Here is a 19513-nt window from a genome sequence, read left to right on the forward strand (position 1 = left end):
CTAATACTGTGGTTTGTTTTACTGGAGCTGATGTATTATTAATGCAGAGGGATCCTCCCTGCAGGTAAGCAGATCTCTGACAGGAGAGATGGTCAAATGAAAACTGTGGTTTTCATTCCTATCAGGGGCAGTGGAGATCCTCCAAATAGCTCCTGATGCTGATGTCTGCTTCAGCGCATTTAAGAGGAAATATGGCAAATAGTTTGGCAATGACTGTGTGTGTAGGAGAACCAGTTTACATCATCAGGCAAGGAATTAGGGCACCATGGTATCATGATAGACATAAGCACACCAGCATATACACACATCCCAGGGCCTCCAGTGAGTCAGAATGTTATTAATAGACCAACACAGCAGGTGCTGTCACTCTGTCTATTGCTCACAGCCAATTATGAAGCTCTGCAGGTGTGCCCAGCCAACCACACATGCAATGAAAAGTTAATTCAATATCAGCCGCTTCTTCGTCTTTTCTCCAACCTTTGCTCTCCCTTCAGTACACGTCTTCTACTTTTAGAAGCATATGCCTTCTCTAACACACACACACTCACATGGAAATGTTATTAGGTCAGCCTCCTCCTGTGGCTGTGACTTAGTACATCAGCTCTGTTGTTCCCCACCTGGAGCCCCCGAAAGAGCAGCAGGGACAACAGCATGGAAAAAAGAGGAGGTATGAAAGAGGTTAATAGCATTAAAAAGGGAAAGGAATGCGTAGAAGAATGAAAGGCAACAAAACAGTGTACAAAAATATGGGATGTCATTCAGAACATACAGTAGTCCTGCACAAGCACTTAAAAGGGGTTAAACAGGTGAGTGCCGTCCCCATGTTTCAGTGTTTCTCATTACATCCTGTCTGCTGCCACTGGCTGGGTAGATCGGCTGGTGAGCTGTTACAATGTTCAGCTGTGATCTCTCAATGGTCCATCTCCCTCAAAGGGCAGAATAAACATTCAAATGTCTTCTATACAACAGTTCCTTCCAGATGCCTGTTAGCCTCACACCTGCTTTGTTCAAACTGTTTGTTACTGTCAGCTGCAGCAGATTTAGGCGCAGTTCTGTTTGTTCAAATCCTCTGTTTAAACACTCCTATGGTGCACCACATCAAAAACTAGTGATTCAAATCAAACCTTTTCAAACATAGTACCTGCCTCACTTGGTCTTTTTTATTGACATCAGTCTCGTCAGGTGAAAACCTTTAATCTCAAAAATATTCACTTCTTTGGGATGAATAAAACACCTTGTATAAACTGGATGATGATGCATTTTTGGAATTTTCCAGAAAGGAAAGGTTCCTTCCTTCAACTCAATATAAAGCCTGAAAATCACCAAAATCAAACATACCATTTTGTTCACCAGAGGATACTTTCATGTGACAATACTCAAAGGAGGTAAATCTAATCTGGTTAGCTTAGTCCTGTGTGTTGTTTAGCTCGACTTTGTCAAGTTTGGTTCAAACGCAGCATTACAAATACAAGAATACAAGTACAAAAGCTGTAAGTATCAGGTGTTCTCCTGTGTTGAGAAGAAACACAGAGTTACACTCAAAGGCCTAGAGGAACGCCATCACTGACAGGTAAGCACAACTATGACCCATGATCAGTAGCACCTGCTGGGCACCAATTTTCTTCTTGTTTTCATACACATTTATAAGCATCACTGAGCTATTAGTTATAATGTTTTCAATCCTTCAGTCAGTTCACACCGATTTATACAGCCTCATTGACTTTCTTGTAACTTCCCACTATTATTGCTACATCAATAGAGTCTACTTCACCAATCCTACAGAGTCGGTTCTTCCTACACACAAACACACACATGTACAGACTGAGTGTCCATTACCCCACATACTGAGGAGGTTATCTGATCCACACATGTACTACAGTAGACATGTAGTACTACAGTATCAACACACATCCACAACTTCTCCAATTACTGCATCCCTTCTCCACTACACTCCATTCCTCCTGTTTCAGCTGTCCCCAGTCCAAGCAGACATGACAGACTCAAAGGCCATCAGGTGGGGATAACAAGAATGTGTGTGTGTGTGTGCGTGTGTGTGTGTGTGTGTGCATGTGTGTGTGTGTGTGTGCGTGCGTGCGTGTGTGTGTGCGTGCATGCTTCTGCTGGTTATTTCACACAGTTCATCAATATAGCAGTTAGCTGAGGACATTTTTGTGTGCTCAGAATTGCAAGGGGATCTTCATGTACTCTGGTTTATGTATAGAAAGGGTACAAATCCTCAATCCTCAATGTACCTCTGATGGATATACGGCCAATAAGCTTAATCAGCAAATGTTTAGATGAATGTGACCTTCCACCTCTCCAAACTCCCAAACCTTTGACATTTGATGTCACCAGAACTGCCGACATCTTTTTCAAGTTTGAAAACCCAAGATAGTCAAGCAACAGATGCATCAGATATTGAAAAAGGTCTTTGTCAATTGATTTAATCATTTGATTACTTCTTTAGGATTGACGTTTTCTTTATGTTAAAGGTATAGTTTGTAAAATATGGCCGGAATTGAAGGTAGCTCCAAAAACATAGGGGGCAGCATTTCATCACAGTAACCGACAACTGCAGCTCTTTGCTAGCTGTCCTTGGTTGTAGCTCCCTACTATTAGCTACTTAGACGTGGAGCCAGTGGCCCTGGAGTTTGCCTTGATTGGGACCTTGAATCATGGAGGGAGTCACCATGGGCAGCGGGGAGAGTGAACACAGCTGGACACCAGACTGGGACTAAACACAGCCTCCAAGACTGACAGATACCAGTCTGAAGACAGGGCATACAACACAGAGGTGATTTACAGTGGCTCCAATCAGGACTATGACTCCAGGGTTGAGAAGTCAGACACAGAAGGCGAGGGCACGGAACATTTTTGCCATATCTTACAAATCGCTCCTTTAAGTGACTGCAAATGTTCAGTTGCATTAACTGTGGTTACATCTAAAAACAAAAGGAGAAGAACCATAAAAATTTAGTGAGTTTAAAAAAAAAAAAAAAAGGAATATTACACTAAAAATCTAAGCTACTTTGAAAGATTCGTACATTTAATTACTCTCCCCCTGTGTATTTTTGTGGGTCACAACCTGCCACACTGTTAACACACACGCGCACGCGCACACACACACACACACACACACACACACACACACACAGGTACACTTGATGCCTTCCCAAGAGACAAGCTAAAATGCTGAGGCAGAGAATAACCTGTCCCATCAGCTCTACATCCCCTCCACTCTGCATTCTGCCACTGAAATGAAACAGCAACAGGGCCGTAAACATCAGCTCCACTACAGCCCCGTTGTCACAAATTATTCAGGTGTCTATGATTTTCCTCACTGATGATGAAAACCCACAGTTACAATATCAAGTCCCACATTATCTCTCAGAAAAATAAACAGGAGCTGTCACAAGTCCAAAGATCCAAGTGGACTGTCTTTCTTTGCTTTGCCACCACAGAGTTATGACATTCATGAAGAGCCTCTTGGCGGGCAGGACCTTCAGTGATAAATTGATGAACTCACCCGTAAGGCTTTAACAGATATACAGCTCTGGTCTAGGCTAGTCTAGACACGTACTGCACTGGATAAAGGGATAAAAAATCCTCTGTCTCCTGTGGTGTTTTTTACACCCATACTTTTTTTTCTGTCTTTCCCGCTCTCATATCTCCTCATCTCTGTTATCCTCTATAATTACTCTGTCCACTCCCTTTTCATCTTTGGCAGCATGCTAGACCCAGCGGGGTTGTCAGATGCGTCCGTTCCCGTGTGTGCTGCTTCGGCGGTGGGAGGAGTAGTGAAGCTCGGCTGTGGAAAAGTTGGAGGATGAGGAATTGGAGGAAGAGGAGGAGGAGGTGAGTCCACAGGCTTCACAGGCCAGAGCCAGCTGTCTCAGGGCATCCAGGGAATCCATCTTAGCTCCTCGTAAAAGATCGCTCTGACCCTATAGCACACAGGGAAAAACATGACTTTGACTCATGTATTCATTGTAATAAATGCATAACATGGAAACTTTGCATTTCATTCTTTTTTACAGGCTATTGTTAGCTGGGATTGTTTCCTGGAATGTGTTTGGCAGGTGGCTAGTTGCAGTCATTGATTTACTTATTTTCCTTGTGCAGGTAGTGGAACAAGTGTTTCTTTGCTCCTGACAAATGCAAATCTCCTTTCAGCAGTGTTACTGGTTTCCACCAACTTTTGAAGAAAATATCTGACTCTTTCGCTGCTAGATGATCCAATTTGTTCACTAGCTAGTTGCTACCTTTGTTTGTTTGTTTGCTGTTTTTGTAGTGTATGGAACTTCCTCTAGCTGGAAACACGATTCTAGAGAGCAGATTAGCAGGCTGGAAGACCAACACCATAAGATAAACAGAGATACAAAGCTCAGAGAGCTGAGGGAAACTATATGAACATTACTCTTTCTTCTTCTTTTCACATTATGTGTAGTCATTTCATCCATTGTTTATATAAAAAATATTGACTTTAGAGTCAGATATTTCAGAAAACTATCTAAAACAAAACTGCTTTGTGCATGTTTACAGAAAGGTTTTTCTCAGCTGCTCAGAGCCAACCAGCTCTGGAGGAGAGAGTCGGGTGCAGAGCCAGACCTTGGAGGAATAAACACCTGGAGTAACTTCAGATTCTGCTCTTTTACCGATGGGAGGAGAGCTCAGAGATTACTTTTTAATTTTTGGGATTAAAAAGTGGATTTATCTTCGCTCCTGATTATCAACCTGACAGCAGCAGTGGCCCATGGAGGTGACCTCCATTGTCGAGTGTTCGTGTTCTGTAAAGTTGACTGCTGAATGGAGCTGGAGGGGAAATGTACTTTACTTCATAATTTTCTCCTGGAAGTTATAGTGACAGGCAACCAAATGAAATGCACCATTACATTAAGCAAACTTGTGGATTTCTCTGAGTTTGAACATTGTTGGAAACCTCTGGAATAATATAAATACACAACTCAACTAAATATATTACAGAGGTCTAGTCGTCATTTTGATGCAGAATTGTTGCATATTGTCTCTTTAATGGTGGACAATTACATAGTTTTGATTTATTGAAAAGAAGCACTTGAGCCAAAGCTAACAGGTCGATACAATGGTCAGTCATGTCCAATTCAAGTAGTCAGTTCAGTAAATGAATGGACAGATGGCTGCCAAAAGGCAATATGATCGGTATTTGTCTGTCATAGTAAATTCAAAATGGGAATTATCTCCATGGCTGCTTTAAGCTTTAGCTGAACTGTGGAGTGAGTTTGTTCCACTTTTACATGAACAGCAAGTAAAACATAAGGACAGACTAAACAAGTTGACACTGATAGAAAACATCAGGAAAGTGCGATTAAACAAAATTAACAGATATTTATCTGCCACCAATCCTATTAAAACTGAGAGTTTTGATTCTTTTCCAGTACCTTGAGCACAGTGATGTTCCAGGTGAAACTCTCCAGAGCTTTGCTTTGCTTGCGTCCCTTCAGTCCCTCCTTCTCCCCAAGCCGAGAAAGATCCTCATGGAAGTCCATGCCTGCAAAACACAGAGGAGAGGAGCTCTGCATCAGTGTAGAGGGGTGGGTGGGCAACAAGAACTCACATTCAGGTGAATTATAACTGTCATGTGTAAAGGTGATTTGCTTGAATTATTTTTGTGACTAACAGCAAATGTCTAGAGGCAGATGTCAAAAACATGTCTCCATGGGTCGGTAGTCAGATACTGGATTTATAGATTGATGTAAAAGCAAAGACAGTGCCATCCCTCATGACATTTACATGGGCAGTTAAAGGTCAGGAGTTTTCTACACAAGCGAGAGGGTCTAATAATACACAGGTTTGTCTGTAGATCTGGCTGTAAATGTTTGCTGTGCAGCCGTCACACTGGTTCATGACAACTGAGACTGTTTTTTTAAACATCACAACAGTCATACTAGACAGAACTGCAGTGTGATATGAATGTAAATTACTTGTAACACATTTCAAGCAGAGATACTTACTGGATATCTTTTTTAAATGTGTGAGATCCTCATTTCAAAAAGTACAAAAATGACAGCGCCTTGTTTTGTTTTTTTTTTCTAATTAGAGATCCATACTGTCAAAATCACCACCAAGTACTGTCTCTAAACTTGTAATGTTGTTTACTGACACACTCATTCTCTGAGGAGTCTCCCGCATTTGGTGAATTTTTAGGATATCTTGTACTGTAGTCGTTTTATTCATGAGCACTCATCTAAAAGTATCAGTCAGTTCATTATCACCTCACGTCAGCTGTCCAGCCATTCATTCGCCTCTCACTGGCCTGTGCACTTTACCTTCTCTCTGCACCTGGGCGATCCTCTCCTGAACAGCGTCTGCGTTCTCAATCAGCTGTTTCTGGGCAGCAATCATCTGAAGGGACAGGAAGAGCGACTGTGTTTAACTTAAAGTCAACACTGTAAAGCAAATCACTGTTTAAGAGCACAGAGCAGCCCTGGTAAAGGAACTATTTGGACAATTCAAAATTCAATTCAAGTTGGTTCTCAAAAGTAGTAGTTTGTTGAAACGTTGGTCAGAAACTAAGTACATTTACTCAAGTACTACTACAAGTACAACTTTGAGGTACTTGTACTTGCGTATCTCCATTTTCCTCCACTTTATACTTCCACTTGATGACATTTTGAAGACAAATATTTTACTTTTAGTGAACTACACTCAACTACACAGCTCCACAGTCACAGCCTGTTGATCATGTTAGTTCATTTTTGAATGTTTTAAATTAAAATCTTGTGCTCATGTGATTATCTGGCTGCTTGCCCTGTCCTCCTTTTTTTTTTTTGCAACATCATCACATTTCCAGATGTCAGCAATTAACATGGTGAGTAAAATGCTATTATGAGCAATGGCCAAACCTAAAAATATAAGAGCCAGTTGTGATATCATAATTAGCAATGCCAATGGATAAGTGTGACTCTGGGTTGAAGAGCAATACAGTTTGTTTTGGTTTGTTTTACATATAAAATCTGTGTAAATGAATGGAAGAAATAAAGAAAGAGACAGAAGACAAGCTGAAGGGCAACAGGAATGAGAGAGAGATAGAGGCAGGTGATGACTAAGCCTTGTGTGCATCCAGAAAGGCAGAAGAGGTGTGATGTATGGAGATCACACTAACTGTAGCTTCATGACACTGACGCTCACATTTACTGCGTTTACACTCAAACATCATCAGCTCTGCTGACATGCATGAACACAAAGTGATGGTCGTAGAAAAAAGATACTCTGTACTGAGGTGTGTGTAGGTGTAAAGGCTGAGTGCTGAAACAAGTGGGAGAGATTTGTCCTGATCTGATGCAAGAGGAGATCGAGTAGGAGGAGACACAGCTGGTAGGTTAGTTAGTGTGTGTGTGTGTGTGTGTGTGTGTGTGTGTGTGTGTGTGTGTGTGTGTGTGTGTGTGTGTGTGTGTGTGTGTGTGTGTGTGTCCTCTAGGAACAGTGTGGTGACTGTTTCATGCATGTCGCCTCAAAGTGTCTTTGTGCATGTTTTATGCATTAGTGAAATGCATTTGCATGTGGAGATGTGTGTACACACTCTGTAATAAAGTGTTGGGTATTATGAAATCAAATTTAAAACTTTTCTGATGGAATCCATTTTGATCACACTTAAGAAAAGTTAGCACAAGCAACTAACCTCGGAGTACACTTATCAAATGATGAAGTGAACACGTGCCTCTGTGTGATCAAACAGACCATCTCAATCATTTTAATGATGAAGGCTGGCATTAGCCTAGGCTTTTAGCAACACTAGCGACACGGCTCCAGGCATGGTGATGTTGATGGACACGCGCTCATAAAGTCGAGCATTTTAACATGCTGAGATGGTGTATATGTTAAACATCATCTGCTTTATATCACCGTGTTATCATCGTTATGGTCAGCATGTTAGCATGTTGACTTTACCATTTAGTTCAAGTATGAACTAAATGAAGTATCATAAAGTACAGCCTCATAAAAGCCACCAGGACAGCTGTTAACGTGAACATAAAGCACATAAGTTACTGTATGATACAAAAAAACATTTTTAACCATAAATCTGACACCATTATCAGTAAGTTGGTCTGTCTGCCACTTTGAGCCAGACTCTAATATGTCAACTAGTACTTTACTGTATGTTGAGTGCCTATTATCAAATGTCAGCATTGTAAATTGCTAAAATAAGATGTTGAAAATGGTTTAACATTTAAACATTAAAGTCAACCCACTAAACATCAGCATGTCAAGCTGGCAATAGACAACTTTTTTGCTTTAACTCATCATTCTGAAGTCAGAGCTGACTGCACAGTGTGACGAGTTCTCTAATAACTTTGCTTACACTATGCTATTCAGTCTGCAACCAGCATCAATCTTTCCTGGAAAAAATCAAGGATGAATTTTTGGCATAAGAAGCACATCACGATTGCATAACTAAAACAGGACGAGGCATTGTTTTCCACGGACGCTATCCCCAGGTAAAAGTGTTTCCTCTTACCACCGGGACTTGAGACAGTTCAAAACCAGCATTCCTTCTGCTAGATCAGAAAGTAACAAAGCCTGCCTACTGATTCATACAACAAGGTGTTTTACTGCAGTCATAGCACTGAAATCAGGGTTTCTAGGTCAAATTGGGATTCTAACAGTTGCGTTTTACTTTAGACAGGAGCCAGGCTGCTTACAGTAGCCATGTCGCTAACACTTTCATTGTGACAGTGGTGTCAACAGTAATACCACAGGGAAACACTGTGGGCATGTAAGCATTCTGTCATTAGCATTTAGTTGAAAGAGCCTCTTGGCTGGGTATACAGTAGCTTCAAAGAGCTGCTAGCATGGCGATGCTGATTAATACATATTTTGGGTATTGCTGACTATTTATGAGTGGGACTGACTCAAAATAAACTACAGTGCCCATCTTCATTGTAATCAAGGAACAGTTTCGTACAGTAGTGAAGCTCTATGGCTCGAGAAGAAAATGTAGACAATTTGAGTTAGTTTGATTAAATTCATTGTTGGTTTTGTCATTTCATAGTTTCGAGTTTGCTGACTCTGCCAGCCTTATGGTGGCATTCAAAACTTTCTCAGGTGGAACTACACTATCCAATCATTGTGCAGTGCAGAGAATGAATGAATAGATTTGTAAAAGAGCATTCATTCTTTTTTCTTTAATACTAGAGAGGTCAGATGTTGGTGCCTGTTTTGGAACTGTAGACATGTTTCCTCTCTTATAATATCAAAGCCACATCTTAAAACTTCATAAACATAATGAAAATAGATATAGTGACTACAACCTTAACTTTAATGACATGTGAGTAAACTCTACTATACACAACAGGCTGAGAAAGCTGAGGCTGTAGTAGGTTTACCCTTCACCACAAATATGTGCACTCATATGTCTTACTGACCGTGTCGTAGGCAGTGAGTAGCTTTCGTGTCTGCTCGGAGAGGTTGACCAGAGGCTCCAGACATGGGTAGCCCTCCTTCAGCACCATGGTAGCCCCCATAGTGCCCTCAGGGCTCTGCAGCCTCGTGGCCAGGCTCTGGATGCACTGCTTCAGTTTGGCCACAGTGGGGAGCCCACACTGCTCTTTGAAACTGGTGGTGGTGCTCTGAAAACAGGGGGATGGCAAAAGACAGGGAGAGAGATGAGGAGGAAGAGGAGGAGAGGGAAAATAGTATTAGATCAGATGTACAGTTCCGGCTGTAAAACTAAGCTGAGAAAGGTCAAAGCGGATGACACACCCTGTACATACACACATGCGCACACACACACTTTTTCCCCTCTCCCCTGTCATCTGCTGTCTCTCTTGTGAATTAAATCAATATGGCAGTCATTGCCGCTTTTAATCCAGTGAAGCCTTAGCTTAAGCGCATTTGGCAAAAGAGAAGACAATATGGCATAAATGTGGAACAGAAAAATCAGAGTGTTTAGAGTGTTTTTCAACGGCTGCAGGTGTGTCAGGATGCAAAACTGGGTTGGTTAGCAGATCAGACAGGGCCAAAAATATGAGTCATGTATAAATCTGCTAAACTGCTATTTCAGGTCACTTCATTATGAAGGTAAAATATTTATTTTTGCACATACAAGAGCTAGAATGGGAACCTCTTCTGTCTAACTCAACACAATTTGCCACCTGGCAGAGCCCCAACTGGACTAGTGATTATCACGCCCCACCTGTGTGACAGTGTGTGTGTGTGTGTGTCTGCGTGTGTGTGTGTGTGTGTGTGTGTGTGTCAGACATACAGCAATAGAGGCATGGTGAATAATAAGTGAGCGTGGCAGATGAGCCCACAGCTGGACTCGTGGCAGAGAGACAGGGACAGAGAGGAGGACAGAGTTCAAATTGGAGGGAAAGGACAATGAGATTTAAGCAGGCAGATTAAAAGCCGTTTGTGAATGAGCGAGTGCGTTTCTGTGCAGGGCTGAGTGTGTGAGTGTGTGAGTGTGTGGGTTTGTGGGTTTGTGTGGGAAGGTGTCTGACAGATTGATTGGGCTGGATTGTTTCAGGGTTGTGTGATACATGAGGTGGATAGGGATTTATCTCGCGTTAGAGGTTTTTCTCTAATGATTATATTGAGGTGGTTATACAACAATTATGGGACATTTTGTAAATGTGTGAGCAGGAGTTCTTAATGGCAATATGGTGGCGTGGATTTTTTTAGAAACCAGAGATTCCGTTTCGGTTATTTGATCCATGAATCTACACTACATGGCCAAAGCTACATGTACACCCAAACATAACACCCATTGTGAATGTTGAATAATACCGTCGCCAGTGGTCTTTAGTTTGACATTTAGGAAAATGTGCTTTTTTGCTTTCTTTCCAAAAATTGAAGAGAAGAAACATATTACTCTCACGACTGCATGAAGTCTGTAGCTAGACAAGGAGGAGACAATTTGTTTAGCTTAGCATAAACACTGTCAGCAGGGGGAAACTGACAGCTAACCTGGCTAGTTTAAAAATACAACTATGTACTGTGTTTGTTTAATCCATATACAAACATACAGTATTATGTATTATATTTCTTGGTAAACATCAGCTGGGACATCACTTTGCGAGGCAGCTGAATTTACGAGATCATGTGATCATGTGATGTTTAGAATCCATCTCGCCAGCCTTCAAGCTGTGCACTTGTGGCTGAACGCACAGGCATCAAACCAGCGGTATCCCCTGGGGAACTACTGGCAGCTACAGGTCTGGTTTAGATGTGACGACCAGCGAGAGAAGCGACAGCGACAGCCAACATTATAACACTGTTGGTTTCACTTGGTACCTGATGTGTTTCATCAGCGATTTAGTGTCTTGGTGGTTGCCAGTTTGTGGAAAAAACTTAAAAATGGCTGATTTCTACAGCATGTGACCAGCGCTCTGTAATGCCCTAATGTTAGCTGGCTAGCATTAGCAATGTCAACGTCATTTAGAGTTAGCAACAAACTAGCTAGCTTTAGCAACATAATGTTTGAAAGCTAACTAGCAACATTAGCTAGTGCAACAAACTGGCAACCACTTGAGCGGGCAGATGATCGAACAACAGCGGTGTTAGTGTGAATGAACATTTAGTGGCTGAATGTTCTCGAAAACTACTTTATCACACAGAGTGGTGCCAATCTTACCTCTCCTCAACAACATGTTTGCTGAATGTATATGTACAACATGGTGCTCTAACAGCCTCCAGTCTTTAGGGAAGGCTCTCCACAAGATTTTGGAACCTGGCTGCTGGGATTTACTCCTGTTCAGTCACAAGAGTATTAATGAGTTTGGATAGTGATGTTGAGCAATAAGGCTTATTCTCTCACACCAAACTGGGAAATATTTTCTTTATGGATCTGACATTAAGCACAGGGGAATCGTGTCAAGTTGAAAAAGGAAAGGGCAGGGGTGTCCACATACATTTGAAAATACAGTGTATATTTAGATCATAGCATATATCTCCAAAAACAGATCTTCAGTGAAAAAGGATTCTTTTCACATCGCCTTCCCTAGATTATTTGTATTCAGCGATAAGCTGGTGGGTGCTGTGCGACCAGGTTCTATTTTTGCTGATATTTATAGATGCTTTATAATCCTCCTCCACTCTTCTTACTGACTCCTCTTTTGTGATTGGCTCACCTCCTCCTCTCTCTTTCTCCCTAGCTTATTCACCCTACAGAGAAGTCTCAGGTGGAGTCTGATTTCAGCACTGTCAAGTAAGCTACTCCAGTTCACCGTCATAACCAGATATCTCATCCCCAAAGCCTAAAAATACGAATGTGGAGTGACACCTGATCTGCTGTGAATCAACTCATAGCATTTCCTGTAACTTTGGGTTGGGGTTTGGCACACAAGCAAAATAAACTCAAGGTGCCAGAGAAAGTTTCGGTTTTACTTTGTTAGCCAACACAAAAAGACATGTTCTCACTCTCCTCTCGATGTATCCAGTGAAGATTTTGAGATTTCTGCCTCTACTCCAATACAGTGAGGGTGAAAAGAATTGTGTTTGTGCTGCTCAAAGCACTGACATTGAAAAATGAAAAACTGTCAACACATCTTTTTCCAGGAACAATGTCCTGGTTACCCTGGGTAATCCAAAATCCTCACTGAACAGTTTTCATTTTCCTTTCATTTCTACTGAAAGTATTCCACATTAAACTTGTTAGGAAGGTGGTCAGTGGATTATTCAGTGTCGTCAGTACGTTAGCTGCACAACTCATGGAGGCAATAAAGGTACTTGGGTAAGGTACTAAGGTTCTCCATGTAGCAAAATGAGGTGGTCTAATGTTTTTCTGTTCATACAGAAAGTAAATCCAATTTTCACTTTGCCTAATTCTTGCAAATTTGACCACCATTTGTGCAGACTGTGCACACAACCAATCTACAGATTTTGCAGACATTATCTGCACTATCAGCTCACAATGGACAAAACAGACTTGTGTTTGGAAGTGTGCCTGTGTGTGTTTTTGCAGCAGCTTAGACTCCAGACACCAGAACCAGAAACTCAGTAATTCTGTTATTCCCACCCAGTCTTTCTCCTTTTGCCTCTTGTTTCTGTATCTTTACAAAACAGATCCAGAAGTTTCAATATTTAAACATTTTAAACTCTCGCCGACACATTTTTGAGGCAGTTCGAGCTGCCTTAAGCAAATTTGCATCTTATTATGTCCCTCCATTGACTTTGTATGCAGTTGCACCTCTAAAATTCACCTATGTACAAACACAAGAGCATCACATCTACAGTACAGGAACTAAAACAAAACATGAGACATATAAAGACCAGACTAGGGGCCGTGGCAAGTGGGGATTTTGAAAACCTCTGCCTTAGCACATAAAACCAGTCAGGAGTATGTGTCATTTTTTATGATTTGGGCAAACTGATGTCTATTAAAGCTTAGAAAAATTCCACCTCCTCCCTCACAGCCACTCCTCCAAAACACATGAACCCACACTGTCCGACTCCAAAGACAATGACTACCCCTAAGCTTTTGCTGGCTATACGGTAGATATGTGTTAGCAAGCATATGCATAGCATATGTGTTAGAAATTTGGCTGCACTTTCTCTGCCATTCTTGTGCTACTAGCTTGTTAATAGCTTTAGCATTATATCTGCCTAGCCCTGTTCATGAGCAGTGAGTGCATGGGCAGTGTGCATGGAGGCAGGTGCATAGATAGAATGAATGAAATGATTAGACTGAGTTATCAGAGGGCTGCGCCAACTACAGATACTGGATTTTTTTTCTTTTACTTGTCAGAGAATTGTATTTCTAGATTGATTTCTGTAAATATGAAAAAAAAAAACGGCTCTAGAATATCTTAACAACACTAACCTTAAGTCTCCTTTTCTGGGACCGACAGTCAAAAGAAGTGTTTTACCAATGGCTTAACAATCCCAACCCATGTCCCCTCTCACCTGAGCATCCTCCCGGAGGTCCGTTGCCTCTTTGAGGGGGGCACTAGCCAGTTTAAAAGCCTCATCCACCACCTTGATGCCAGCGTGCCTCAGAGTGACGTACTCACGCCCTCGTCTCCCCACCCTCCTCACCGACAGACCTCGTCGCTGAGCCTTCCCACCTCCTCGCCGGTTGGTGACAGCCACGTGGACAAACAGGCTGGTGTGGGGTAACTGGTCTCCTGCTATGCCCAGCAGGGGCACATTGCGGTAGCCGGGCTGAAGGCACTCAAAGGCCACACTGTACTGGCCGATGAAATCGTCTCCAATGTAGTCATCGTCTAATACCACAAAGCGTAACAAGGCCAGCTCCGGCATGTTTACCTGGAAAAGAGAAATGAACAATGTAGTTGAAATCCATTCACACTGCTGTGAATCAGGATAAAATAAATCCACGGCCAACCAACATTTCACAGTGTTCTCAACCAGACTGACATGGCTCACCCCAGCTGCCTTTTGTATCATTTTAATTTTACTCAATCTGTGAATGTACAGTGTGTGTCTATATTTTTTAGTATATTACACACATATATATGCCGACTATATGTATATAAAAACATGTGGTATATGTGGTGACCAAACAAGCTCACAACAAGTGTTTACAACACGGAGGATTTAGTAGTCGTGGGGCTTTTGAATATATCACATGATCAGCGGATGGTGGGTTTTTTTCTGTTGTTTTTCTTTTTTTTGTGTGAAACAAGTCACCATCTACTTCAGCTGTTTAGGAGAATACTGCATCACTGTTGTGACGCTTCAGAAATGAACAACTGAATTTTCATTTTTGGGTGTACTTATCCTTTAAAAGTTAAGGTTTTGAACCAATTACTAATTCCTCAAAAAATGTCATTTGTTATTCACATCTCAGAACACACAGCGCTACAGTAAATAGCAGTTACCAGAATGAATAAGCTTATGTATTTGATCATCTAGGCTTTTGAGCTTTTAATGTTTTGTCACCATTCAAACAGTGTTTAAATGCATCTGTATATTTTTCATCTGCTCTTGATTGACAATCATCAAGTCAGCTCTTATGAGGAAAAGATGCACTTCATTACATGTTTACAAGAGCAAAAGATGATCAATTAGTCCCAATATTCAGCTGAGAAGTTCAAGAAACATCTCCTGTTATTAAGTGTCATTCATGAAGCCTTTCAGGCACAGCAGTGATGTTAATTTCACAGTACAATGAAAGGGCATCCTGGTGCTGCTGCAGAGAAAGGCTGGTTGAAACATTATATTTCACATCACACCTTCTCAGGACTTTACCTTCCCTTCGGCTAATAAGGCTATAAACACCCAAATACGTAATCACGGACCGCCTCACACAAACACACAGACCCACATACACACACAATGCATGCACACATAGTAAGTGGGAGGACAAATTATGCTAGGAGTGTGTCTCTGAATATTCATTCATAGGAGTTGAGAGTAAACACATCTGACAATAAAATATTATCAGCTAATGTCTTTTCATCTTCACAAAGCCTGGTATATACACACACACACACACTTGCACAGATGATATCTGTGTCATGTTTATAGCAGAAAGCAGTATCAATCATTTCCCTACAGAGAATGAGAATAAACTTGCCCCAAGCCTGTGTGTGTGTGTGTGTGTGTGTGTGTGTGTGTGTGTGTGTGTGTGTGTGTGTGTGTGTGTGTGTGTGCATGTGTGTGCACATGCATACACACATACCAATAAACCCATATAAAGTCTCAGCAGAAAATAATCAAGCAGCACAGTTGACACATTGAATCCCTCGCGAATATTGAGATATTACATTTAGCATGTGTCTGAATCTGTGTTTGTGTTCTGTCACATCTGTTCCATTTAAAAGTCTCTTGTTATAAATGTTATGTAGGCGACAATGGGATTGCAGCAGTGAATAAACTCTTTTGTTCCACTCCGTGGTAAAAACTTACTTGTTGATCCCCAACACAAAAACCACAGAACAGTTATTCATTCAGTTCAAGACTTATATTCATTGAACTAAATAGCTGTGTCCCAATTCAGGGGCCACTGTCTTTGAAGGACACGGCCCATAAATATACAGCCTTCAGAGGGCTGAGACAGAGCCTTCCTCCAAAATGAGACTGTCTGGCCTCAGGAAAACTAAAACTGTACAGCCTTACATTAGTTTGGGCAGAGCAAGTAAGTTACACATGATCGGCTAAAAGTGCTTCATTGACGTTTCAGAATCAGTGGCTCACTGGCTCATTACATACATTAAATGATACAGCTCCCTCCACCACTGGCTTCTGGAGTTGCTGTTTTTGCTAAGATGATGGTTAACATCAGGGGTCAGCAATTATGCTAACCATGCCAGTGATTCATCAATATTTATTTATAAAACTACCTAAACATTGTAAGAGAGTCCTTGTATTTTACTTTACTTAAGTTGAGTAAGTTTATACTTCTACTCCAGTGCAAGGGGATATATTGTACTGTTTACTCAAATACATTTATTTGACAGCTTTAGTCACTAGTTACTCTCAAGATTCAGATTATCAATACAAAATATAATTGACAAAACAATTCAAATTAGGCCCATCTTTACCAGTTATAGCATTATAGTGATGTGCAAATGAATGCTTCAATACTTGCAATGCAATGCATAGAATTATATATTATTTTGAAAGGGGTCCTTCTGCATAAAGAGCACTTTTACTTTAAGTACTTAGTTTAGTTATAGTTTTACACTATACATCTATATCATACATGTCTGCAGACAGATCTTGTCAAAACAATTGCGTCACAGCTGTACAAGATGCAATCATGAAACTTTACAGGTGTGTAGTTGAAATAAAACTGAAGGCCTGTTCAAAGATGGGTGGGGTCACATGTGATAATGTAGTTATGCCTACTGGGTAGTAACGGGTCAAAACATCTGGCTGGTGTGATCTAATCGCAAAATGTTCTCTAATTTAACTTATTGTAATGCTACTTTTACTAAAGTAAATGATCTAAATGCTTTTGACCATTGTGTCTGAATGCACCATTGAACAATTGGCCAATCATGATAATACACCAGATGCATTCTCAGAAATTTACTCCGAAAGAAGGATACATTTCTAATCTGTATCTGTTTCAGAAGAAGCCTCTGGAATGGAACCGGCCCGATCGACCTGTAAAGACATATTTGATCTTAAAATTGCAAACTTCAAAGGGAGTAGCTCCTAAATTGGGACACAGCCAGGGGGACTGAAGGTCTTACACTGAGGTAGAAATGTTATTTCATGAAATAACAAGAAAATCAGACAGACACAGAAAAATACCAGACCCTGTCTATGCATTATTACCATATACTGTTCACACACATTAACACATAAACCCATTCACTGACATGCAGGGCCATGTTGGCTGTAATGTTTTACAAATGTGTGAGTCTAATATTAGGGAGAAGATGGTGATGGATGAGGGAGCAGAGGACATGTCACACTGACTGAATGAGGAATGGGCTACCCCCTTAGGCTTGGACTGCACTATTATAAAGAAACTACCCCCCCCCCCCCCCCCCCCCCCCCCCCCCCCCCCCCCGTGTGTGTGTGTGTGTGTGTGTGTGTGTACTAAATGATGACGCAATCCCATTCTCAATTTTTCAGCAACAAGCCCATGGCTGAGCAGAAAAGCTCTGTGACAGTTAATTGAATTGGTTTCCAACCAAATGCTCTTCTGAAAAGGCAAAAAGTTGCTGTTTCCATCTAATTGTAAAGCAAATTTAAAGAAGAAAAAACAAAACCAGTGACCTTGTCCATTTATCAGGGAATGTGGAAATTAGTCTGGGAATGGGAATTTTATGGGAATATTCAGGAAGACAGCGACCATGGACACAGTTTCTTCCTCATTTCTCAGAGCAGAAACAACTGATCACTTACCATATGTGAGTTAAATGTTTGCTACATCAGAAGTTAATCCTAAAAGGTGTTTCTGACTTCCATTAGGTGCATTAAGTCACCTCAAGTAAGCATAAAACTTTTCTGTAAAATTGAGGAAATGTTCTTATATTTCCCTTAACCTTCTCTGATGCAGCACATTAAAATACATTGACGGAAACACGGCTAGTGAAGCACAGGACACTATCTCAGAGTGAAACCCCATCACTTTTCGTACTTTATCCTGACATCTGGAGTTACAGATAACATGAGATTAAGATTAAAATGTGATGTAATGAAACAGTTGATTGACAGGTAAGAATGTGAGGTAAGGTACAAGGTTCATTTATCATTAGACAACACAAGGTTGCGCAACAAAATGCAATTTGTAAACCATTTATGCCACTCAAAAAACAAACAATATATAAATTAATGAATAAATATTAAGCCCTAAAAATTAATTCATTTTTATGGCGAAGGGCCTTGAATGAACTGAGCAGTCTCACAGTCTGAGGGGAGAAGCTGCTCTGTAGTCTGGTGGTATGGCAGGGGATACTTCTGTATATTTAGCCAGATGGCAGCAGAGTGAACAGACTGTGGCTGGGTGGGTGTTGTCTGTCAATATCTTTGGGCTCTGTGCAGACATCTCACTTCACCATTATCACTGATGCTCTGTAGATGGTACCAGTGATGTTCTGACCAGCTTGAATCACCCGCTGTAGAGCTGTCCCGTCCTAGGCTGTGCACAGACCTCCCAGTTTGTGATGTTTTCCAGACATGATGCTTTCTATTGCTCCTCTGCAAAAGTTATCATAAACTTGACTCTGGAATTTAGTTAGTTTAGTTTAGAATTTTGTAATTTAGTCTTCTTAAGTTTCCTTAGGAAGTAGAGACTCTATGTTCTATCTATCCTGATATACTAACTACATCTTCATGAGCTTGTTGTGAACGCTAAAGAAGATAAAAAGCCAGTAGGAGCAGTCATGTGCAGCATGATATCCTGTCGATCACCAGAAGGAATTTTGTTTTCATTTTTCCCTCACATATCTGAGTATGGCTGATGAAGTCAGTGACCCTGTCAAAACAAATGAGCTGCCTTTAGTCAGTGTGACTTCAGGACATTGTTTATGAATTATTTGTGTTTCTTTTAAAACACCTTAGTTAGAAGCTTGTAAGCCAATATGAACCCTAAAGCGGCAAAACTAGATTACTTTTCTTTTTGTAGTCTGGACCAGGGTAATTAATATACATGATGTAAACACAATCAAAGCTGTTTATATTAAAAACTCAGATGGGGTTTTACTATAACATTTATATTTAAAATAACATTTAATTGATGGATTATTGAACTGGGTTGGCATCTCTGGAACTGCACTAAAATGTTTTACCTCATACTAGTCTGACTAACTCTTCAAAGATCATAACAACAATCACGTGTCTTCCTCCACTCTCCTTCAAGCATTTTTATCAGATTTCACTTTTTGTTTGTCGCCTGCCAAAGAGCCAAGGTAATTATGGTCAAATTTTCTTTGGAATTACAGGTAGCACATAACTCTTTCACAAACACACACACACACACACACACACACACACACACACTGTAGCCACAGAGAACATGCCATATCAGTTGTGACAGCTTGTCATTATGCTTTAGCTATACAGGACTCTGTCAGTGAGAGGTAAAAAAGCCAAATCAGCAACACAGCAGTCATCA

At 40.9% G+C, this 19513-nt stretch overlaps 1 protein-coding gene across 1 annotated transcript in view; it reads right to left on the reverse strand.

Moving 5' to 3' along the window:
* Positions 1 to 3059: 3059 nt before the first annotated feature.
* plcl1 (phospholipase C like 1) overlaps positions 3060 to 19513 on the reverse strand; it is a 101698-nt gene continuing 85244 nt past the window's right edge. The window contains exons 8-12 of the mRNA XM_073473067.1: positions 13882 to 14244; positions 9402 to 9605; positions 6306 to 6381; positions 5418 to 5527; positions 3060 to 3944 (exon numbers count right to left, since the gene is read on the reverse strand). Coding sequence (XP_073329168.1) covers positions 3750 to 3944; positions 5418 to 5527; positions 6306 to 6381; positions 9402 to 9605; positions 13882 to 14244 — 948 coding nt within the window. The 3' untranslated portion in view covers positions 3060 to 3749. The remainder of the gene's footprint in view (positions 3945 to 5417; positions 5528 to 6305; positions 6382 to 9401; positions 9606 to 13881; positions 14245 to 19513) is intronic.

Source organism: Pagrus major, chromosome 9 (assembly GCF_040436345.1).
Source record: "Pagrus major chromosome 9, Pma_NU_1.0".
NCBI lineage: Eukaryota > Metazoa > Chordata > Actinopteri > Spariformes > Sparidae > Pagrus > Pagrus major.